This window comes from Pseudorca crassidens, chromosome 17 (assembly GCF_039906515.1).
Source record: "Pseudorca crassidens isolate mPseCra1 chromosome 17, mPseCra1.hap1, whole genome shotgun sequence".
NCBI classification, from domain to species: domain Eukaryota; kingdom Metazoa; phylum Chordata; class Mammalia; order Artiodactyla; family Delphinidae; genus Pseudorca; species Pseudorca crassidens.
In genome coordinates, this window is record NC_090312.1 from 7,216,879 (window position 1) to 7,242,984 (window position 26,106).

The 26,106-nt window shown below is 41.1% G+C and overlaps 1 protein-coding gene across 17 annotated transcripts in view; it reads right to left on the minus strand.

Annotated features, from left to right (window-relative positions):
- KHDRBS3 (KH RNA binding domain containing, signal transduction associated 3) overlaps nt 1-26,106 on the minus strand; it is a 200,581-nt gene that overhangs the window by 57,568 nt on the left and 116,907 nt on the right. For 15 of the 17 annotated variants that reach the window (XM_067712841.1, XM_067712840.1, XM_067712844.1 and 12 more), the window contains one exon: nt 4,365-4,447. In XM_067712841.1, the coding sequence (XP_067568942.1) occupies nt 4,365-4,447 (83 nt within the window). Of the gene's footprint in view, nt 1-393; nt 1,972-4,364; nt 4,448-26,106 lie in introns of those variants that run through there. The other 2 variants (XM_067712836.1, XM_067712835.1) reach the window with 2 other exon arrangements.

The window sequence follows — 26,106 nt, forward strand, 5'->3', positions numbered from 1 at the left end:
AGGGCTGTGTGTTTTCCTGTCTCGTTCAACCTTCAGGTCGATCCTCCAAAGAAAAAACCAAGTTACACATTTTACAAATGGAGGCTTAGAGAGGTGAAATGACTTGCCCACAGTCACGTAACCAGTAAGCGTTAAAAGTGGGACCTAAACCCAGCTCCGTCAGACTCTTACACCGTGGCCTGGGTCTGCAGACGTTTCTGGTAACACATCTGCATCACAAAGAAATGGTTTCTGAGCTTGTAACTGAAACTATTTATGGGTAACGTGTGCTACAGTGGGAGTAACATAGTACAAAACTTTAAAATAGAAGTTTCAAAAGGATCAACGTGACTGGACACTCTCTACTTCTCTTTCTGCTCCTGGTGAGCTGACCTGCTTGCCCCGAGGGTGCATCGCCCTGAACCCGAGACACAGCTCCTCTGTGCTGGTGCCAGAGACACCGCCGTCTTTTAACTCTGCGCTGTCCAAGGGAAATTTGTAATTTGGAGTTTTCTAGTAGCCACGTTTAAACAAAAAGTAAAAAGAAACAGGTGATGCTGATCTTAATCGTGTATTTATTTTGCATCCTTTATTTACTCCACACCGCCTTTGGAATCGGGTACGTGCCTGACACCCCCAACACATCCCCCTTTGGACTAGACACCTTTCAAGTGTTCAACAGGCGCATGTGCTGGAGGCTGCCAGGGTGGACAGTGCGGTCCTAAGGACTTCTGCTCTGTGCTCTTTTCACTACGTCTTGACGTGTCAAAGAACATTTTCAGAACAGCTTGTAATCTAAAAGGAGACCAAGTAAAGAATTCGGCAGTAATGCTGAGCTATGTAACTACAGCACAGACTGTACTTTCAAATTCTGAATTGAGAGAATTATTGAAGTCTGAAATAAATTTTATAGAACCTGGAGTGTAAAAACCAAGAAAATTTAGACCCCAGAATATCAAGTGTTACATGGTATTATCTGTTAGTGGATACTAGGTTGTTTGCTCCTTGAAAGTAGTGGCCGTGAATGTTCTTTGCTGAAAGGATCTCACGTAAAATTGGAAAAACCAGGTTCTTAACTTCATTCGTCTTAGCCCGCAACATTAATATGCAGGATAAATGAAATTCTTAGGTTTGATTAAGGCATTCCAGTCTGATAAGGCAACAGTTCCAGTTCAGATGAAAGCATGATTCCTAAGGGATTTAAAAGCATCACAAAATATCAGATTTTTGAATACTGTATATGGAAAATATTAATAGGAACCAGTTTCAGTGACTGAAATCAAAACCATGACAAAAGGAGAGTTGAGAGGCAATGGAAGTACAAACGAGGGTGCTCGGGGCCAATGTGGATCTACCACTGCTCAGCCTGCTGAGCTTGGATAAGCGATTTAACCTCTCTGAACCTGTATGCAAGGGAATGACGTGTTTAGACTTGAATTTTGCAATAGTTCAGGGCATGCTGAGAGGGGAAAGAATCTGTGTGAAGCCCATGGTATAGTACACCAAGCACACAGCCAACATTCACTGCTGAAGATGATGTGATGGTGATTTCCTGGTCAACACCCACCACTCAATCCTGGGGATGATTTCAAAAAAATCTGCTCTCCTACCTGGTTTATACTAGATTTCTAATTATGAGATACACAGTGTTGTACTTAAACCGACGTTATAAATTGTGCATGTTATGGGCTGAACTGTGTTTCCCCCCAAATCATATGTTGAAGCCCTGACCCCCAGTACCTCATAATGTGTATCTGGAGACAATCAATCATCTTTAAAGAGGTGATTAAGTTAAAATGGGGCCTTTTGTGGGCCCTAGTCCAATCTGACTGCTGTCATTACAAGCAAGGGAATTTGGACACAAAGAGAAAGCAGGGATGCACGCGCACAGAGGACACAGTGAGAAGGCGGCCAGCTGCGAGTCAAGGAGAGGGGCCTCAGAAGAAGGCAGATCTGCCAACGCCTTGATCTTGGACCTCCAGCCTCTGTAACCTTGAGAAAACAAATTTCTGTTGCTTTAAATACAGTCTGTGGTATTTTGTTACAGTAACTCTAGCAAACTAATACAGCACCTGGAACGATTTCTTCACGCTGCTCCATAATATAGCTGCTTCACTGTGATTTACAGTAGACGGTGAAGAGGGAGACAGACAGACAGACAGACCGAGGTGCTCAGTCGGCCCCCTTCGCTTGTAAGTTGCATGATCTTAGGCAAGTTACCTAATTTTTGTAAACCAGTTTTTCTTCTTTAAAAGGACTGACACTTATTTCACAGGTTATGAGGATTAAATAAATATTAAGAGTAACCGAGCAACGTGTGGCATTCTCATGCAATTCTCTGTAACTCCTTCAGGTAGCACTGAAAAGATCACTTCCGGGCAGGTGGGCTGGCTGTCATGAAAGGTGTTTCTTTCACGTGAGTCTTCCCGACATTTAAAGGGCTTATAATTCGGAACATGCCAGCCTCCTAATGGGTCTCTGCCTCCAGGCTCGCCATCTGCCAATCTGGCCTCTCTACCGCCTTCTAATCCATTTCTCCGAATCCAGGTGTGAACACACTGCTCCCTTGGCTCCCTGCTGCTGCCCACGGTCCAGAGCCTGCACCCTGAGACTGGGGAGGATGCGGTCACTCCCTCTCCTGCCTCATCTGTCCCGTGCGGCACGTCCTCCAGCTCAGGCAGCACTTCTTGTGTCAGGCTCTGTGCCTTGCTCTGGCTTTGGGAAATGTCCTTCTCTGTTTGTACCCTGGTGACCCCTACTTGCCCTTCACTTTCTCAGTGAAATGTCCCCAGTGTTCCCAACCAGACTTGAGCACTGTCTTCTTATGGAAATACTGTGTTTTTCCTCAGACTCTCACGTGGTTACCACATTACATTGCTTTTAAATATTTGTATTTCATTCTAGCCTGTGAACTTCCCAAGGAGAGGGTCTCTGTCTCAATAATCTTTGTAATCCAACATCGAGCACAGTGCCTACATTTAATACACGTAGTGGACATTTAATAAATGTTGGCTGAATGAATAAATGACCAAAGGAACGAATACGAGTGATCAATCATATTAATACGTTATCACAGCTTAAAGTGGGAAGACTACAAGCTTTCCAAGTCTGGTTCACATTCTGGGTTAGTTATTTACTTCTCTGAGCCTCAGTTTCATCATCTGTAAAACAGGCACATTAACTCCGGCTGTTGCCGTTCAGATTAAATGAGACGTGTGAGTCTTTAAAGGATTGCACTCCATGTGTGATTTCCGGCTAATTACTTAATCTTATGCTCTGTGCTCCTTCCCTTCATCTGTATAACGGGAACAGCCCCACATACTTCGTGACATTGCCGGGACACCTATACAGGGTGAGACACGTAAAGTCCTGTCTAACGTCCACTGTGTGCCAGTCACCCCCGGGCGTGCCAAAACCCACAAGGATGCGAACACCATGCACAAGGCTTCCCGTAAAGAAGACCAGCTGGGAGTCAAAGTTTAAAGGCTACTTAATTGTTATAAATTATATAAGTAAAAAATCTGGCATGAACAAAAAGAGAAAAAATTATATCCCTGTCAACCTCAGTACCAGGGTGCCCGTCTGTTCAAAGCTTGCCTGGCCCCGAATGAGTTCAAAAGTGAATTTATGCTTCATCGAAATAACCATGTAGTCCATATTTATTTATGCTTCATAAAGCCAGTATTTTGGTTTGCGTCTGTCTGTCTTTGTCTACCACTCAGAATTTTAAACATAAAGCAAGAGGTTTCTAGGCATTTAGGAAAACATTCTGAACAGAACATGGATTTCATACATCAATGGACATCAAGGTCTGCTATCAGAAGACGTAACTGTGAAGCTGTGTTTCCCTCTAATAACACTCATTTCTAAGCCAACACTTCTTTAGGAAACAAATTAGAACTCACTCATTTTTCACAAATAGGAACTTCAAGTTGTTAGAAAACAGAAGCACTGCTGCGAAGAAACAGAAATGATCTATGAACACTGAAAAAAACTTCTGTCACTTCCATCCCCAGGCACTGACAATGCGGGATAGTTACACATTTCTGATATGACTTTGGGCCTTAGGACTTGAAGAGCCACAGACTTGGTAGACACTGTTCTTCCTTAGAATATACTGAATGCTTAAGTTAAATTTTTAGAGCAAATAAAATTTCAACTTTTATTTTCCAAGACTCATTGCTTTAGCACTACAGTAAAGTTGAGAGCAATACATGCTATTCGGTAGGATAGACAGTGCTCCTCCGATTAAAACAAACAAAACCAAGCAGGCCGAGTCAAATCTCACCGTCACTGGCCAATCATCACCCTGTTCCCAGAGTACAGCAACTGTGGAAGGGCACAAGTGTCTGCTATGGGGTCTGGTCATAAAGATTGACTCTTACCTTTGGGCTGGGGCGCTATAGCTGTTATCATAGGAATCATAACTCTGTTCATCATAAGCAGCGCCATATCCATCATCATAGTCCTAAAATATAACAGGAGAAGTACAAAAAGGTTCAGAGAAATTTCTGGAAAGGAAGACGCATTCTGCTTTTAGTGCATTAATTCGGCGACCATTTAACTATATATCTAATTATAATGTAAGGAAAAATATAAAAGTGACATCAGTGAAAATGATAGGGTAAGAACCTCCAAAAATTCTCCTGAAAAAGCAGAGAGAAACTGGCAAAAATTGTTAGAATCAACATTTTTAGATGCCTGGAAGTTAACCAAAGGCTTGCAGAGATCTAGGGAGCATTTATGTTTAAAAAAATTGGCGGCACCTTGGAATGAAGGGTGAGCTCGGTCCTATTCCCACCCCTCACCCCCGGCTCTGCAGGAGCCGCAATCCAGCATGCAGGAAGCCAGCAGGCTGGAGGTCACTGGAGGGGGCAGGGCAGGGTGGAGGCTTTCAAAACCCCATCCCCAGAGGACTGCCTTTATTTGACCTGACCGGGAGCTCATCCAGTGCACAAAGTCTTTTCCCTCAGGGTATTTGAAGAAAATAATTAGAGGCAATTGTTTATGAGATTAGCTGCTTGAAGTGGCGGAGAAAGACTGGAGCAAATAACAGGCTAACCACAAAGCTTACAAGGAAAAGTGGGGGAATGAGATGTCCCTAGGAGCTCTGCAAAGTTCTGACATATTTCTGAAATCTCAAAGGCTACAGTGTCAGGTACTTGCCCAGCACAGACCTGAGAAGGCCCTGAGCTCTCCTCTGGCTGACCTTGAGGTTCAGTATAAGAAGGAAAGTCAAGGCTAAGCCAGTTAGCTGCAAACTGATTGGCTCAGTGTTGAAGACAAGCTCCAGCAGGTACCCACAGCCTCTTGGTAAAGACGACAGATTTCATTTCCAAGCATTTGACAAAATCTCTGTCCAATCATTAGCTGACCACTAAGGTAAGAGAGAAAAGACACTTCTGTGGCCACGCATGATAAATATCGACTTTACAATATTAGTTTGGAAAAGTAATTAAACCAAGAAAAAAAAATCCTAGGGAGGAAGGAGAATTTGATTTTCACACGGACACACTATAGTAAATGTCCAGTTTTAAACAAACAAAAACCATTATGCAACATGCAAAGAAAAAACAAAAGTATAGTCTATACACGAGAAAAAAAAAGTAGTCAGTAGAAAAATACCCCTGATGAAGCTGAGACACTGAACTTACTGGACAAAGACTTCATTTATTTTTATTTTTTATTGGGGTAGAGTTGTTTCACAATGTTGTGTTAGTTTCTACTGTACAGTGGAGTTCCCTGTGCTAATACGGCAGGTTCTTATTAGTTATCTATTTTATACATATTAGTGTATATAGGTCGATCCCAATCTCCCAATTCATCCCACTAGACAAAGACTTTAAATCAGTTATTTGAAATATATTCAAGGAACTAAATGATAGCCTGTATCTAAAAAGCTAAAGAAGGGTCTTAGAACAATGCCTCACCAAAATCAAGAATATTAATATAGATATAAGAAATACAGAAAATAATCCAAAGAAATTCTTGAGGTGCAAAGTGTAACAACTCCAGTGAAAAATTCACTAGCCAGGTTGAACAGCAGAAACACAGGTGTAACTCTCTGTGACCTTAGTTATTAGTTTCTTAGATATGCTAACAAAAGCACAAACAACCAAAAAAATATATAAATAAAACAGACTCCAGCAAAATTAAAAACTTCTGTGTCAAAGGACATCAGCAAGAAAGTGAAAAGACAATCTACAGTACGGGAGAAAATATCTGCAAATCACATATCTGACAATGGTCTAGTGTCCAGAATATATGAAGAACTCTCATTACTCAACAATAAAAAACAACCCAAAAAGAGCTAAAGCCATTCTCCTAGTTCTATGAGGACATTTTGCAGATGTGATAACAAGTACACTATGGTTATTTTAAAGGTATTTTGAAACTGAAAAAGGTCCAGAGAGATGATCGTTCTGTAAGATCAAATTAGATACGTTGCTCAATGACATTTATATCTATGAAAGTGTGAAGCCTACCCTACAACTGATTTCTAAGTTTCCGGGGATAATCAATTACATAGTGACTTTGGACTTACTGGTATTTACTTAATATTTAAAAGAGCCAGGAAATAATCTAAGTATTTTGGAACATCAGTTTTATCAATGGTCATCAATTTAATGATCATCACCAGAGCTTTTGAAGTGGAGAAATGTGGTCAAGGGGTAAGAGAAAAGATGTGGAGTCAGATGGGCTTCTGTGTTTTACTGTCACTGATCTCAGTCAAGGTCATCCACTTCCCCAGAACCTGTTTCTTTACCTGTAAAATGTGAATCCTTAATAAGTATCCTGAAAGGATGAGAAATTACATATACATACGTATGTATTCCAGCAAAATGCCAGATATGTATTAAGAACTTTATAAAGAATAGCTTACATTGTTAACTATCCTAGTAAAGCATTACCCCTGCTGACCTCTCTCCTGGATTTCTAAAATGATGAGACTCACAGGTGATGAACGTCAGCAGCCACTACACACAAGGGGAGGAGCCAAGTGACTGATTTTAAAGTGCTGACCTTAGTTACTCTCTTTTAAGAAGTATCTACTGAATAGTATACCTCAATTTATTTGATTTAGAAAAGCAAAAGTATCTGAATGGCAAGGTATATTGTAATGTGCTCTATTTTGTAAGACAACTATTAATCTGAAGGGATGATACTATCTTTGCAGGGGTAAGGCTTATACAATTTGTACGTGACCACCTTAAATTTTTAAAAATGTTTTCTCATAAAGGAGGAACTGAATATTTGCTGAAGAGCTATGTGTTCACAACTTTGAACGTGGACAGAATCTAAAAGGAATACTCATTAAATAGGGGCAGAGGAAGAATAAAGGTCAAGAATATCCTTACAACATATTGGTAAGCCATGGTGTCCCTTGCAGTAGCTGAAAGCAGGTTGCTAATATAGCTATGATCTTCCAGTGACCAACGCGAGGAGGAGAAAGCTCTCAGATAAGATTCAAACAAACAAAAATATCTGAGATGATTTTAGTTACAAGTAGCAAACTGCAGATATTACAATTCTGGTGAATTAACAAAAGCAGCTAGCATCTCAACAAAAAGAAAGTAATCTCACCGCGTTAAAAAAAAAAAAACCCGAAAAACAACAACCAAAAAAAATCCTTTACTTAGCCCCTACCCTGTGGCTGGCACTCCTGCTAGACACCGTGGCGGGAAAGGGGTGTCCTGTCTAGTGAGGTTGCTGGCGGGACGGAGACGACAGGCGACTGAAGAGAACTATCAGGCAACGTGTCACACGCTGTGGCGAAGGGAAGCACCCGGCGTGGCACCGGGTAAGGGAAAGGGGAAGAAAATTTCCCAGAAGTGTTGAAAGCAGAGAAAAGCAAAAGCAGCTGGGAAAATTTATTAAAAATTCGGCGGAATGAACAGCAGGTGCAAAACAATGGAGGTACAGACACAAGAACCCTTCTCACCCAGGGTTCAGGTGAGCACACTGTGGAATGCACACAAAAGGGGAGAGCAATGGCCCGGAGACACCCATATACCAGACCACGTGTGGCCAAGTTACGGAGTGTGGATTTAGATTCCGCACTTCGGGACTCTCTCTGAAAACTGTGTGGGCATGGAGCCGGGAAGGTCAGTCTGGAGGGCGGGACTTGCAACTAGGTCACTGCCTTGAGCACGTGGCTTGGCAAAATGCAGAGCCCACGGCTGCTTCAGTCATTTGTTAGCAGCTTAAAAAGAATATGGCTTCACCCATGCAGAGTTCTCTTTCCATGCTTATTTAAAAGAATCAAGATGCTTTAAACTCCAGTAAATGACTGGAATCTTCTTAAGTAACTGAAATGTAAAGTAGTAGACTATTTAAAACCTACACTTACGTCATTCATTCCTTGTTCAATTATTCTGTCAGATATTACAATGTTAGTTTATTTGAATTTTCAAATTGTTTCGGTCACTGAATTACTGACTTTCATATTTTACAGGGAAGATTTTAAAGATTAAAAATGCAATTTTCACAATATTTCTTTCATGACGATGATTTCACAGTTGGATTCGGCCTTGGGGGTGCAGCCTCTTCCATCACAAGTATTGTCTGTTCAATGGACAGGACGTGAAAAATGTAGGGAAGCATAAAAGCAGATTGGGACCGACAAAAGAAGAAAAAGGAGTGTGACTGCAGATGAATGTGTGCGTTTCTGGGAGGGAGTGGAGGGGATTCTTGTTGATTACCTGCTATTTTATTGCAAGAAGGAGATGAGGTCATTGGCTAAGAACAGCTGGGGAGGTCAGCCAGCAAAGGATCAACAAATGGTTACTACAGGGAAGGATGAGGGTGGCGGGCTGCCTGAGGGCTTCTGTCTGAGGGCTGGGGGATCTGAGGCAGAGCAACCCTGTCTCTCTGTCCCTCTTCTCCTAATGCTCTTATCTTCCAGTGTTCCCAACAACTGGCTGCTTCCCTTTAAATAATCTGACGTTATGAAATTCCTCTTCAGATTTTTCTGAGGCTAGTTAGAAATTTTAAACAAGAGTGAGTGCATTCTTTGTCACAAGTCCACAAATAATCGAGTGGAATCATCCATCTAGAGAAGCTCAGAATCCACCTTAAAAGGCGCCAGGACCTGGGATGGGGACTCAGGACTCCACTGTCGGCAGAGCTCAGATGTGCGGAACGATTTCTTTTTACACTTGACGTCTTTGCGTAACTTCTCGTATTTCCATTTTCTCCTAGAGAACGTTCCCCTTCACGACATGCCGCAAAGTCTCTGTGTCAGCCCCCTGCTCTGCAGTGAGTCCGGCGCTCCACGTGCAAGTTCCTTCCAGTTCACATGCTGTTCCCTGTGAGTCTCTGCACCTGCCTTCTCTGCCTAGTCAATTTTTCACGATGAGGCTCCAGTGAACCTCCTCCTCTGTTTCTCCCACAAACGCAGAGTCCACCACACCTGTTATGCCAACAATGGACCAAAATATGCCGCTGTTACTGCACAGAAACGACTGACTGGCTCTGGCCTCACCTACTGTTTTTTATGAGCACGGACTGTGGGGTACTGATTCTTTTGCACAGAGTAATAGCAGGGCTGGAGCATAAGGAGGACCACTCAGCAAGTGCTCGTTAGACGGCTGGACTGAACGCTCCTGAGGAAAGCGCGCCAAATCCCTCCTGCACCGGGTCCTCTCAGCTGCCCCGAGTTGGCCTCCGCCTGTCTACACATCTCTGGAGCCATTCCTCAGACGACCCAGAGTGAGGACACTGGGCATGATAAACTCCTTGATTCTAAGCAACTTAACTGAATTTCCTCTGGAAGAAGCTTAACAGAGCTCCTTTATGTTGTTAAAATGCACTGCAAAGATCCCCCTTCTTTGCACTTTAAAAACAGGGTCCTGTACCTGTGAGTGAGGCAGTTCTGCAGGCACGCCTCTCTAACCAAGTGCCAGGAGACCATCAGTCTGCACGAACCTCTGAAGGACTCCTGTCCTAGACAGAATCCATGCCTCCACTTTCCCATCTCACCACCATTCCACCTGCCAATCTTTCTTTATCTCCTATTTCTCTCTCATATCTTTCCTCTACATTCCCAACGTGACTACATTAGAATCACCCAGAAGCTGCCTAGTGCTTCTTTATCTAATCCTTTCTCCAGAATTATCTGCTAAAATGCAAACCTAAGCTTGTTGCTTCCTTGCTTACAAATCTCCACTCCTCTCTCCTGGTTCCTATGAGAGAGACAGTGCACTGTAAGCTTCATCAACACGTTAAGAGCCCTGAGGAAGCCTGTCTGTTTCATGCTGCAATTTCTCCGCACATGCTGTTCCCTCTTTAGGTCTTTCGCTGGGAGACTCCAGGCTGAATTATCACTCCCTTCTCTGTGCTTCCCTGATAACTGATAACTTGCACGTACTCAGTGCCCACAATTATTTCTCTGCCTCCTTTCTCTCCCCCTGGTCTACAAGGTCCTTAAGAGGAAGGAACAGACCTTGTTCTCCTGTATTCTCAATGTCGGGAACACAGTAACGAATAAAGAAAGGAACTAATTAAAGACCAAGTGGCAGGAAACATAGCAATAGCTTCTCTAAGATGAATGCGAATTGAGGAGATATGCTAAATATTGCTAAAATGCAATATTTACTCAAATAGTGTAAAAATCTGATAGGGAGACCTCACCTGAATTCTTTTTTCAAACGTTACCTATCAATCTTACATTCCCTGCCCTCAGGAAAAAAATTTCCCAGTAAAACTCTGTATTCGGGACTTCCCTGGTGGTGCAGTGGCTAAGACCCGCGCTCCCAATGCAGGGGACCTGGGTTCGATCCCTGGTCCAGGAACTAGAGCCCACGTACGTGTCTCAAGTAAGACCTGGCACATCCAAATAAATAAATATTTAAAAAAAAAACCCTCTGTATTCTATTCCTGAAAGTCAGAATATTATTAAAAAGAGTGAACAAAGATGGACAAGAAATAAATGTATATTAATAAACATTCTTGAATCATTGTAAGAGACTTATTCATCAAGATCCACTTCTGAGTTTTTGTCTTCGATAAGGAAGATGTCTAAATGGAACTGACAGGGTGACCTGGACACTTGATAGGTGTCAAGGGGGGTCACATTATGGCAAAACATGCCCTAACACAGGCAGAGGTCCTTCATCTGCCATTCCCGACCTGAAAACTCCACCGACATATGGCCCAACACCAAAGAAATCTTGCTCTGAAGAGAAAAGATTTTCTAGGATAAAGGAAACAGCGTTTAATTCTATTTCTGTCACAAGTAAAATCAAGCATAAAATTTAAGCTGGGAAAAACCATTTTAAACAGAGAATTTACAAAAGTGATTTGAAAATAATGTTTAGGTTTTGAGTCCTTTTAAAAGGAGACAATTATGCTGACTACACACCACCTCACCAGGGTGAAACCTGGTCATTTCAAAATGTAAAAAGTTTTCACATAAAATAGAGTGTTAAAAGATTATTTAAGTTTATTCTTACCATGATTATTTTGAGTTTATAAAACACACACATTAGCTAAAAATAGTCTTTTGAGAAATTCATTCTTGCTGGGGTTCTGAATAATACTAATTTCCTTGTTGAGTATCAGCAACAAGGTTGTGATGAACACATCACATAACCAAGTTATTTTATAATTAAGGACAAAACCACAACATTAATAACAATGCTAAATAAGAATCTGTCCCCCATAATCACTTAAATAAGACATCATTAATTCAACAATCAAATTGCATCCCCACGTGCTGATCTATGGCTGTGAGGAGTATATTATGCAGCTTCTAGACTCATACAACTTCTTCATCTCAGTCTTTGGAGTCTGATGCCCATGTTCAAATTCCAGCTCTGCCTCTTAACTGGCTATGTGGCTTCGGGGAAATCACCTACCCTCCTTCCCCCTCAATTTTATAATCATAATCCACATCCTGGCTGTTTCCAATGGTTGTGGGAGGATTAACAAAAAAAAAATGTCTATGAAAGCTGTTTGGCACAGTTCTTGCCCAATAAAGCTAGTTCCATTTTGTTGAAGACCTGTTCCCTTTAACACTCTCAAGCTATTAGGCCAGAGAAACATCAGAGCTATCCAGGTATTTTTCTTTTGTTGAATGTGATAAATTCTTAAAATGTTGTCTAAACTGTGATGTCTACATTTTCATTCTGCAAATACTAGTATTAACGACTACTGTGGTTTTTAGATAAAGGAACGGCTGACCAACAGTAGTTGTAATTCTATCCACATCTGAACACAGCTTTTAAAAACACATCTACATCAATTATTCAAAGTCTTCTCTTCTCTCAGTTTGTATCTGAGATAGAACTAGATTTATCTAGATTTGACAAGAAATACAATATAATACAATACAGAAAATAACAAAGAGGTTAACCCAGAAATCCCACAAAGGGAAGGGAAAACTTGTAAATAGAAAATTAAAGAAAATAAAATTAAACCAGAAATTCCACAAAGATGAGAAAAAGGGGGATAACTAAATTTTATTAAGCTCACATTATGTAACTCATGCTAGGGATTTTGGTATCGGTTTTGCCATCTTCCCCAGGAAGCAGGCATTTGTTGAATGCCTACTGTTCCGAGCCCTTGGGGATATCGTGTTGAACAAACAAAACAAAACGAACACCTCTGTCCTCATGGGGCTTACATTCCAGCGGGGAAGCAGACAAACATCAATGCTCACATACACAGCGCGTGACACAGGGAGAGCAAGGAGGAGCTGGAGATCTCGGACAGGCGTCCTCACAGAAAGGACCGCAGACAAACGTGAGCCAACGGAGCAGCGAGCTATGCTGGCATCTCAGGCAGAAGGAACAGCGGACACAGAGGCCTGAGTGGGGGAGCGGGGGGAGAAGTGCAGGCGCCGCATCACACCTTTGGGGCTCGAAGGGAATGAGGTGCTGCTGGAGGCTCTTGTGCCTCATGCGACCTTCTGTGTCGTCCAGGTTTCTGTTTCATTGGTTTAACCTCCAGTACACTATTTCTTCCCTTAACTGTGTCTAGTCTGCAACTAAAACCATTCCGTTTTTTTTTTTCAGTTCTAAAATAGCTGTTTTCTATATTTTCCAGTTGTCTGCTTAAATCATCAACTTTATCTTCTAATTCCATGATTATAAAGAGCACAGTTATTTTAAAGTTTGCGTCTGCTCTATGAATCTATTGTGGTCTGTTTTTTACTGTCTCCTCATCTTGTATGCCTGTAATTTTTGATTAATTGCAATTACATATGAAAAATTAAGAGAAATAATTTAAGGCCTACACTGTTCTATTTCTCTAGAGAGACTGTGTATCTGCTCTTGGTGGAGGACAGAAGAATTAGCAACCTGCACCCCACACAGGACTGAGATGATATGCCTTCCTCTGGGAGTATAGCTTTTCTGGGTTCTGATCCAAAGCCTAGGGGATTAATCAGCCCCCTAAACCCAAACTTGGGGAGCCTTAAACTCCAACTATTTTGTTTTATCCTTCCCAAATTCTGGATTTCTTTTAAGGCTCAATTCAGCTTCTCAGCTACCTCTTCAGGAATTGGTAGAAGCGTTCACAGCCTTTCTCAACCAGGGTTCCACCAGAGAGTGAAGCCCGGTGCCCTAAGGTGTCCACTCTGTATAAAGTGAGTTCACGTCTCTCCTGTGCATCTAGAACAGCAGTCGTTTGTACCACCCCTGGGAAGCTCAGGAAATAATTATGCACATCATTTTCTATGTTCTGTGGGCTCTGGAACCCCAGTTGAGAAAGGCTGCCCCAAGGGAAAATCAGCCAGAAATGCTAAAAGGGTCTGACCGCTGATTCCCATCAATACCCAATATATTTGATTATTACCTATGTCCTCCACTGGAAATGCAGTCTCCCTGAGAACAGGGGCTTCGCCTACCTTGTTTACTACTGTGTCCCCAGTGCCTGGCACAAGAAAGCACTCAATAAGCACTTCCTGAATGGATGCCTGGCTGGCACTGACGGATTTATATGGGTTCACTCATCCTTCCAAGTGTTCTTATTGTGACTGGCCAGGAGAGAGGTAGCAAGTGCTTCCAGTCCCGTGACGAAAGGGAAGGGGCTCCTGGCCCACCTAGGTGCACACCTAATTCATGGTGCAGAGGTTTCTCCACAATGAAAACATCAACTATCAGGGTTTCATAATGTTAGTATTAAGATTACTCCTTGCTCAGCTTTGAGACTCACCCAGAAACCTTCAGATTCTCATCTGGTTTAACAGCAGAGGGACCAGATGTGCTGAAGGTTTGTTCGGCTTGAACAAATCTGCTTGAAGGAAGACGTGCTGTTCTGTTATAAACAAGAGTATCTGGTCTGTCTAATACAATGTTTTTAATACACAGACCGATCACATTTTTAAACTTTTTATTCAAGCATAAAATAATTCATAGAAAGGTACAAATCCTAAGTGCACAGCTTAGTGAATTTTCACCAAGTGAGCACAGCTATGTAACCAGCACCCGGATCAAGAAAGGCAACATCAACAGCCCCCAGCAGCTCCCCTTGTGCTCACCCTCAGTTATTATTATCTCCCCCACAAAGGAACGCCATCCTGACTTTCAACACCACCAGGGAGGTTAACTTGCTTTCGAGCTTCACAGAGATGGAATCAGAGTGGCTACCCCTTCGTGCCAGGTTTCTTTCCGTGCACTGCGTGCCCGTGAGATCTGCCCACGGTGCTGCAGGCAGCAGCCCCTGGTTCCTTCTCGCTGTGTGAAAACTTGGTCTGTATGGTTGTACTACCACTTCTTTATCCACCCCAGTTATGAACACTTTGCTTCTCTCTAGTTTTGCCTGCATGCCTCTTCGGCACGTCTTGTCTCTGTTGAGTGGTTCCCAGAGCAGAATCCCTGGCTCTTGGGGAGGCATGTTTTCAGCTTTAACACGTGGTACAAACATTCTTCCAAAGCAGTTGTATCGACTTACATTCCCACAACAGTGGATGAGAATTCCTATAGCACCCCATTCCAGCTAACACTTGAAACTATCTTTTTAACTTTAATCTTCCTGGTGGGTGTGAATAGCACTGTATATTTTGTCTTTCATATATTAATGTTTGGCGTACAGTTAGCAAGAGTTGGCCCTGAAAGATGGAGCAATACTGGTAAACTGAAGAACTAAATATTACTTTTAATGTGCCAGGCACTATTCTAAATACTTTCCATATGTTAATTTACCTAATCTTCCTAACAACCCCATGTGATAAGCACTAATATTTCCATTTACAGATTAGGAATCGAGGCACAGAGCAGTTAAGCAATTTGCCTAAGGTCACACAGCAATTAAAGGCACAGCAAGGATTTCAAACTAGTGAGTTCGGCTCCTGACTTTGCTTTTAACCATGGATATCCTGCCTGACCCTATAAAACGGAGGGTCAGACCCTGTACCTTAATGAACTTCCCAAGATAATGTCACACTATGAGGACATATCGAGATGGCCAGCTGGTCTTCCACTTGTATCACCCAACCTGATGATGTGGCTTTGCTTTAAACTGCTTTAGCCCTAAAGTATCGTTCAAGATTCCATGTACTGTTATGTACCTCAGCTCTATTCTACCTATGAACAAACTGAATAGAATAAAAATAAAGGTATAAATAAAAAGACGCTAGTAAACCTCATCAGTACTGTACCAGCAATGTTCCGGCTGTCCCTGCACACGCCTGCACCTGCATGTGCCTATGCCTTTGAATGTCACGTGAGCCTTCATGCAAAGTGTCCTCCCCCCGCCCCAGCTCTCCCTGTCTGAGTGCTGCCAGCCCCTTTTCCTGTTTGGTTTACACAGTTTCCTCTGGAAAGTCTTCCCATGTTCCATCAAGCAGTTAGCCTTCCTTCCTCCGTCCTCCCTAAACGCTCTGTATGTAAGTCAATTGCAGGTGTTCCTCTCCTGAATAATCACTGGGCTTTGTTTCTGAATCAAGAAATCGAACATTGATTACTTACTCAATTCTGGGCTCTGTGGATAAAAAGGGATGGCCCCTATCATCAGCTTAAAATATAATGGGAAACAGTAAGACAAATAAAGGTGCGATCACATCACTCTAAGGTAAGTACCCTAAATAGGATGTACACATGTGGGTCCAAATAATGACCACCTGACGTTTCCAGGGGATTGTGAAAGGCTTCAAAGTGAGGGTGATAACTGTTCCTTCGTAGACTCTGGTCTGCTTGCAGGCGAGGACTGAGTTCTACACATGCTGGTGAAAAGCTCAAGGAAAACAATAAAACGAAGATGGCAGGTTCTTGTGGGAAATCCACTGTAACAGAGGACTAGTCTAGTGGTTCTCAAGTTCCTCCCGGCCTCTGCCCTGATCCACCCAAGGGATGTGACACGCCCCTCACATTAGCTCAACTACGATCACTCGCTCACCTTACTTGGATGGGCAAGCCTAGTTAGGGAGGCAGAATCTGCTTTCCATGCCTTAGAGACATTGCCAGTTCAGAGTCCTCTACTCCCTTATTAATAAAGCACATTTTGGGGGGTTGTTTTTGCTTAAAGGAGGAAAAACAAAAACAAAATCCCTTCATATTCACAACTTTAAAATCTGAAATTATTTCCTAAAGTTTTACATTTCTATAAAAGAGGTCAACTTTTCAAGAGATAGACTCGTGAAGCTCCTGATAGACATTTCAAGTAAATTGCACACTGCTCTTATTCTTGCTTCTGGTAAAATGGATATAAAAAATTACAGAACCTTCATCTTTTTATCTAAAATAAAAATTTTAGATAAATTTTTATCTAGGCTTTTCAATCCACATTTAAAATGCATTTTCATAAATAACCTTTTCACAATCTGTAACTCTGTTTTAATTAAATTTCTCACTGTGGAAAACAAGATAATTGAAGCAGTTTAGAGATTACTTGTCAAAAAAATTACGCCAGCAGTCACTGCAATGGGAAAATTTGCCGTTAGTACAACTCTCATCTGGACCGAAACTCCCAGACTAGTCATACAATTAAAACTTCAGGTGAGCTCTCAGAAGAATGACAAGGAACGTGACTTCCCTGAGTCTTTAAGCAAAGTCTACATTACAGAATTACGTGTACATTTTAAAGATATATTTTCCCCTACAGGCTTTCACTGATGTTCCTAGTTGACAAAATTTCAGAAGAGTTTATTCTTAGGGCTGACGGAGAAATGGTGGTCCCCGCGGAGCCATTTTATAGACAAGGACACTGTCTATAAAAGACACTGTCTATAAAAGACCCCGGGTTAGGGAACCTGGGATCCAATCTCAGTTCACCCACTTCTCATCCCGCAGGCCACTGGACGGGATGTCCACCCTTGCACAGTGCAGGCTGGGTCATCCCGTGTGTCTGTGGCTTAGTGACCTTCCTTCCTTCCTCCTGTCTAGGAGAAGACACCACCCGGCAGCACTGTGAGGGGCTGGGGCAGCAGCGTACGGGGAAGCACGGGGGGACCATGTGCTCCAATGCACACCACATCCCCCGTGGGGAGGCCCTGATCGGAGGATCTGAAGAGAAAAGCGCCTGGTGCTCTAGTCAGATGTACTTGGCTCTGCTACTTCCTACGGCCCAGCAGCCTCAAGGAGCCTGCACATCCTTCTCTAAAACGTGTAAAACTCCTCCGTGTGCCCAGCCATCCCCTGCCTCGCTCAAGTAGGCACTGCCACACCAGATGGGGTGGTTTCAGGACAATTCCACATTCTGTTCAGTAAACATCATACAGCTGGATAATCAGAGCATTTTAAGTACCTGAGAGAGCTTTCATATTCTGATGAACTCCTACGACTTCATCTAGAACGCCCCACTGTACGTATGTTTAAAGGTGATTAACCCATCAGCTCAGGCTCAAAAGCTTAGAATGATTACGCAATATTAAGATATCAAGGGATATTAGTGAATGGTAAATACCTCCCATGAATAGAAGGCTGATGCAACCATAATTAAATGAGTTAAAAAATAATATGATTAAAATTTCTAAGACAATTCTAGTTTATACATCTTGAAAGGTGAGTTTGCATTTAAAAAAGGATCTCACTTTTAAAATTATTTTTCAAAACTTGTTTCAGAATTCAAAACATTCAGAGCCACTCACCTTTAGCTTGTTTCTCTCATGAGAATGTTTGCTTTGTTTATTTTGTGACTTTCCTTTCAATATCAAGATTTCTATTTGATGAAAATACAATTTCTTATTAAAAGAACGTGTTTAGGGTGAGTGGAAACTAGGTAAGTTTCAGAAAACAACCAATTAAAGAATTTTAAAGTTGGAAAAGAGGTTAGAACAGCATCTGGTCTAACCTGCTGATTTATAGGTAAAGTACCATCACCTGCACTTTGCAGATGAAGAAACTAAAAAGGTTAAATAGTTTACAAAAGAAAAAAAGTAGACGTCATACAGACAATAAGGAGGATTAGAAACCAAGTATTTTACATCTCAGAATAATAACCTCCTTATTAAACTGCATTGTCTCTCCTATTTATTAGGTCACTAAATGTCTGTTAAATTGGCTTTAATTTTATTTCACTAAGTATGTTTAACAAGGCACGCGACACACGGAATGACAGAATTAGCTGGCATTAATAAAAGCCATCCTCCATATGTTTATTTAGTACCTCCAAAATGTCAGGCCCTGTGATAGGCTCTGGGCAAACTAAGATTTAAAGAAAAAAAGACATAGTTCCTGCCCTGAAGAAATCCAGCCTACAGGGGACAAAGACAAGTAAGCAGACACTGAGGCAGGCACCACGTGCACCCAGGGCTGCCTGAGTAGGACCAGGAAGGCTTCACAGCTGAAGAATAAATAGTAAAAAGAATTGGTAGGGACAGAACTAAAAAAGGCATTAGAAGAGAAGCAATAGTACATACACAGATAGCCACACAGTCCTGGTATGTTTAAGGAAGTGCAGTATAGGTACTGATTGAAATAAAATGATGATGTGGGGAGAGCAGGGGGTTAAGAGGCTGAAGAGGGTAGTCAAGAAAGCCTTCAGACATCACTCAGCAGAATCTCGACTTTATCCTCCTAAACTTCTCAGCTAGCTCTTACGTTCTGGGGCTGGCGGGGCAGTAGCATCATCAGACTTTAGATACCAGAAAGTATACCAGAAGTAATATGAGTAATACATCATTTAAGGGAAGGACCCAGGGTTAGGGCAGGACAACAAGCAAAGGTGGGACTAGGGAGGCTAAGGCAATCATCTGTCCGTGTGTCTGTCCATCCATCTAAACAACCAGCGTTAGAGGGCAGACAGCAGAAGCAAGAAGAACTACAATCCTGCAGCCTGTGGAAAAAAACCCACATTCACAGAAAGACAGACAAGATGAAAAGGCAGAGGGCTACGTACCAGATGAAGGAACAAGATAAAACCCCAGAAAAACAATCAAATGAAGTGGAGACAGGCTACCTTCCAGAAAAAGAATTCAGAATAATGATAGCGAAGATGATCCAGGACCTCGGGAAAAGAATGGAGGCAAAGATCGAGAAGATGCAAGAAATGTTTAACAAAGACCTAGAAGAATTACAGAACAAAGAAACAGAGATGAACAATACAATAACTGAAATGAAAACTACACTAGAAGGAATCAATAGCAGAATAACTGAGGCAGAAGAACGGATCAGTGACCTGGAAGACAGAACGGTGGAATTCACTGCTGTGGAACAGAATAAAGATAAAAGAATGAAAAGAAGTGAAGACAGCCTAAGAGACCTCTGGGACAACATTAAATGCAACAACATTCGCATTATAGGGTCCCAGAAGGAGAAGAGAGAGAGAAAGGACCCGAGAAAATATTTGAAGAGATTATAGTAGAAAAATTCCCTAACATGGGAAAGGAAATGGCCAGCCAAGTCCAGGAAGTGCAGAGAGTCCGATACAGGAATAAACCCAAGGAGAAACACGCCGAGACACATAGTAATCAAACTGGCAAAAATTAAAGACAAAGAAAAATTATTGAAAGCAGCAAGGGAAAAACAACATATAACATACAAGGGAACTCCCATAAGGTTAACAGCTGATTTCTCAGCAGAAACTCTACAAGCCAGAAGGGAGTGGCATGATATATACTTAAAGTGATGAAAGGGAAGAACCTACAACCAAGACTACTCTACCCGGCAAGGATCTCATTCAGATTCGATGGAGAAATCAAAAGCTTTATAAGCAAAAGCTTTACAAGCAAAAGCTAAGAGAATTCAGCACCACCAAACCAGCTCTACAACAAACAAATGCTAAAGGAGCTTCTCTAAGTGGGAAACACAAGAGTAGAAAAGGACCTACAAAAACAAACCCAAAACAATTAAGAAAATGGTCATAGGAGCATACATATCAATAATTACCTTAAACGTGAATGGACTAAATGCTCCAAACAAAAGACACAGGCTTGCTGAATGGATACAAAAACAAGACCCATATATATGCTGTCTACAAGAGACCCACTTCAGACCTAGGGACACATACTGACTGAAAGTGAGGAGATGGAAAAAGATATTCCATGCAACTGGAAATCAAAAGAAAGCTGGAGTAGCAATACTCATATCAGATAAAATAGACCTTAAAATAAAGAACGTTACAAGAGATAAGGAAGGACACTACACAATGATCAAGGGATCAATCCAAGAAGAAGATATAACGATTATAAATATATATGCACCCAACACAGGAGCACCTCAACACATAAGGCAACTGCTAACAGCTATAAAAGAGGAAATCGAAAGCAACACAGCAATACTGGGGGACTTTAACACCTCACTTACACCAATGGACAGATCATCCAAAGTGAAAATAAATAAGGAAACAGAAGCTTTAAATGACACAATAGAACAGAGAGATTTAATTGATATTTATAGGACATTCCATCCAAAAACAGCAGATTACACTTTCTTCTCAAGTGCACATGGAACATTCTCCAGGATAGATCACATCTTGGGTCACAAATCAAGCCTCAGTAAATTTAAGAAAATTGAAATCGTATCAAGCATCTTTTCTGACCACAAGGCTATGAGACTAGAAATGAATTACAGGGAAAAAAACGTAAGAAAGACAAACACATGGAAGCTAAACAATACGTTACTAAATAACCAAGAGGTCACTGAAGAAATCAAAGAGGAAATCAAAAAATACCGAGAGACAAATGACAATGAAAACACGATGATCCAAAACCTATGGGATGCAGCAAAATCTGTTCTAAGAGGGAAGTTTATGGCTATACAGTCCTACCTCAAGAAACAAGAAAAATCTCAAATAAACCATCTAACCTTACACCTAAAGGAACCAGAGAAAGAAGAATAAACAAAACCCGAAGTTAGAAGAAGGAAAGAAATCATAAAGATCAGAGCAGAAATAAATGACATACAAACAAAGAAAACAATAGCAAAGATCAATAAAACTAAAAGCTGGTTCTTTGAGAAGATAAACAAAATTGATAAACCATTAGCCAGACTCATGAAGAAAAAGAGGGAGAGGACTCAAATCAATAGAATTAGAAATGAAAAAGGAGAAGTTATAATGGACACCACAGAAATACAAAGCATCATAAGAGACTACTACAAGCAACACTATGCCAATAAAATGGACAACCTTGAAGAAATGGACAAATTCTTAGAAAGGTATAAACTTCCAAGACTGAACCAGGAAGGAATAGAAAATATGAACAAACCAATCACAAGTAATGAAATTGCAACTGTGATTAAAAATCTTCCAACAAAAGTCCAGGACCATATGGCTTCACAGGTGAATTCTTCAAACATTTAGAGAAGAGCTAACACCCAACCTTCTCAAACTCTTCCAAAAAACTGCAGAGGAAGGAACACTCCTACACTCATTCTATGAGGCCACCGTCACCCCGATACCAAAACCAGACAAAGATACCACAAAAAAAGAAAATTACAGACCGGGATCACTGATGAACATAGATGCAAAAATCCTCAACAGAATACTAGTAAACAGAATCCAACAACACATTAAAAGGATCATACACCATGATCAAGTGGGATTTATCCCAGGGATGCAACGATTCTTCAATATACGCAAATCAATCGATGTGATACACCATATTAATAAACTGAAGAATAAAAACCATGTGACCATCTCAATAGATGCAGAAAAGGCTGTTGACAAAATTCAACACCCATTTATGATAAAAACTCTCCAGAAAGTGGGCACAGAGGGAACCTAGCTCAACATAATAAAGGCCATATATGACGAACCCACAGTAAACATCATTCTCAACGGTGAGAAACTGAAAGCATTTCCTCTAAGATCAGGAACAAGACAAGGATGTCCACTGTCACCACTATTATTCAACATAGTTTTGGAAGTCCTAGCCACGGCAATCAGAGAAGAAAAAGAAATAAAAGGAATACAAATTGGAAAAGAAGAAGTAAAACTGTCACCGTTTGCAGATGACGTGATACTATACATAGGGAATCCTAACGATGCCACCAGAAACCTACTAGAGCTAATCAATCAATCTGGTAAAGTTGCAGGATACAAAATTAATGCACAGAAATCTCTTGCATTCCTATACACTACTGATGAAAAATCTGAAAGGGAAATTAAGGAAACACTCCCATTTACCATTGCAACAAAAGGAATAAGATACCTAGGAATAAAGCTACCTAGGGAGACAAAAGACCTGTATGCAGAAAACTATAAGACACTGATGAAAGAAATTAAAGATGATACCAACAGATGGAGAGATATACCATGTTCTTGGACTGGAAGAATCAATATTGTGAAAATGACTATACTACCCAAAGCAATCTACAGATTCAAGGCAATCTCTATCAAATTACCAATGGCATTTTTTACGGAACTAGAACAAAAAATCTTAAAATTTGTATGTTGACACAAAAGACACCGAATAGCCAAAGCAGTCTTGGGGGAAAAAAACGGAGCTGGAGGAATCAAACTCCCTGACTTCAGGCTATACTACAAAGCTCCAGTAATCAAGACAATATGGTACTGGCACAAAAACAGAAACATAGATCAGTGGAACAAGATAGAAAGCTCAGAGATAAACCCACGCACCTATGGTCAACTAATCTATGACAAAGGAGGCAAGGATATACAATGGAGAAAAGACAGTCTCTTCAATAAGTGGTGCTGGGAAAACTGGACAGCTACATGTAAAAGCATGAAATTAGAACACTCCGTAACAGCATACACATAAATAAACTCAAAACGGATTAGAGACCTAAATTTAAGACCGGATACTATAAAACTCTTAGAGGAAAACATATGAAGAACACTCTTTGACCTAAATCGCAGCAAGATCTTTTTTGATCCACCTCCTAGAGTAATGGAAATAACAACAAAAATAAACAAATGGGACCTAATGAAACTTCAAAGCTTTTGCAAAGCAAAGCAAACCATAAACAAGACAAAAAGACAACCCTCAGAATGGGAGAAAATATTTGCAAACAAATCAACGGACAAAGGATTAATCTCCAAAATATATAAACCGCTCATGCAGCTCAATATGAAAAAAACAGACAACCTAATCCGAAAATGGGCAGAAGACCTAAATAGATATCTCTCCAAAGAAGACATACAGATGGCCAAGAAGCACATGAAAAGCTGCTCAACATCACTAATTATTAGAGAAATGCAAATCAAAACTATAGTGAGGTATCACCTCACACCAGTCAGAATGGGCATCATCAGAAAATCTACAAACAACAGATGCTGGAGGGGGTGTGGAGAAAAGGGAACCCTCTTGCACTGTTGGTGGGAATGTAAATTGATATGGCCACTATGGAGAACAGTATGGAGGTTCCTTAAAAAACTAAAAATAGAACTACCAGATGACCCAACAATCCCACTACTGGGCATATACCCAGAGAAAACCATAACTCAAAAAGACAGATGCACCCCAATGTTCACTGCAGCACTATTTACAATAGCCAGGTCATGGAAGCAACTTAAATGCCCATTGACAGACGAACGGATAAAGAAGATGTGGTACATATATACAATGGAATATTGCTCAGCCATAAAAAGGAACGAAATTGGGTCATTTGTAGAGACATGGATGGATCTAGAGACTGTCATACAGAGTGAAGTAAGTTATAAAGAGAAAAACAAGTATCGTATATTAACACATATATGTGGAACCTAGAAAAATGGTACAGATGATCTGGTTTGCAGGGCAGAAATTGAGACACAGATGCAGAGAACAAACGTATGGACACCAAGGAGGGAAAGCGGTGGTGGGTGGTGGTGGTGGTGGTGGTGGTGGTGTACTGAATTGGGAGATTGGGACTGACATGTCGACACTGATGTGTATAAAACGGATGACTAATAAGAACGTGCTGTATAAAAAAATAAATAAAATTAAATTTAAAAATTAATAAAAAGAAATAAACAACGAGCATTTACTGAGGGACTACTATATGTTAGGTGGTAGTATAAAAGAATAAACAAAGACTTAAAGTTAGCGAGAAGTCTGACGTGAAAACGATATACAAACAAGTAACTACCAATTGTGGAAAGTGCAGGCACTGTGAGAGGCCATCATCAGAGCACAGGAGTTGGACACGGGGAGGTTGGCAAGAATATCTTCTAAGACGCAGGAGGACAAGCGTCTTCCCTAAAGCAGCTGTGACGTAGATTAACTGGAGATCAAACAGTTATTCATGAAGAAGTGAGCCGTGTTTACCGTGTGAATGCAGGGAATGACGATGAACGAACGAGATCCTGGGCGCCTGGGTTCATGGAGATGCTGCTCCCTCAACAAGGGTCCTGGGAGGAACAAGGCCCCTGCGGGCCACACCACAGCCTGCACAAAGCTGCGGGCCTGTACGGAGGGACTCAGGAAGGGGCCCTAGAGAGAGCTCGGAGGAGCGGCAGATCTAGTAGTCACTAACACACAAATGTCACGTGAAATGACGGCAATGGACAAGATTCTTCAGAGACAGTAAAATAAAACAACCAGACTGAGTGTTTGGGGAACACGCAGCTACAGTCGTCCCTCGGTATACACGAGCGATTGGTTCCAGGACCCCCTCGGAACCAAAATCCACAGACGCTCAAGTTCCTATATAAACCGGATATGTAGTTATATCTGCATATAACCTACGCATCCTCCCTTGTATTCTAAATCATCTCCAGATTATTTATAATAACTAATACAATGTAAATACTATTTAAATAGTTGTAAATACAATGTAAATACTATGTAAATAGTGGCCTGCATGGGGCAAATTCAAGTTTTGCTTCCATTTTGGAACTTTATGGAACTCTTTAAAAAATATTTTCCGTTTATGGTTGGTTGAATCCGCAGATGCCCAACTTGCAGATAATGGAGGGCCGAGTGTACTTTGCTTGTGTGTTTTCTTTGTATGTGGAGCCTAAAGCAATTTATAAAAAATGACTTCACTTTAGAAATTCATATGTAAGTTGGGCTCGGCCAGCAAGCATCAAACATGTCCTTTTGTGTAATTACAACGACGTTTTGAATTGCTAAAGTGCTCTCATTGAATATATTCTGGGTTACACTAATTATTTGTCAGCTATTTAATTATTTGGACGTAAGTAATGAATGAATGTCATTCTGGGAAAGAGGTGCTTCTTATTCTCGAAAAAGAGATGTGAAGTTACTGTAATTATATCCAATTTTACTAAGTTAAAAGTGGAGCAGAAGGTCCCAGTTTGTACTCAAATGGTTGAAAACACATCCATTATCTGTTTTCTTCCTTTTTGGAAAAAAGCTAATCGTGTTGAATTGCCTTGTATTCTTAAGAGTTATTCTCAGAAGCCTAGTGTTCACGGAGCGGTGGTGAGCCTATACTATTCACATGGCTACTGTGTGTTACATGTACTTTTGTGATAATAACGTTTCTCACAGTGGAACAGATTTGCTAACAGATGTTCTTCTCAATGACACATACTCAGGGAATATTCTGTGACAGTGACTCCGATGAAGAACAGCTGGCTCAGATGACATTGTAAATGATCAAGTTATCTTCACCAACTCACCTTGAGAAAAATCAGTCCAATTTCAATAGGCACAACATTCCGACAAGAAAATACCTTTAAGTTATCAGGCTTTCTTGCTTGGGCTAATAGGGAACATTTTTATAATGGGCAGATTATAACTATTTACTAAAAATAATATTAACATATACCATACACTGAGTTTTTTCTTGGGCCTAAAGCTGTATTGAAATACCTTCATTTTAGTATACATAATCTGAA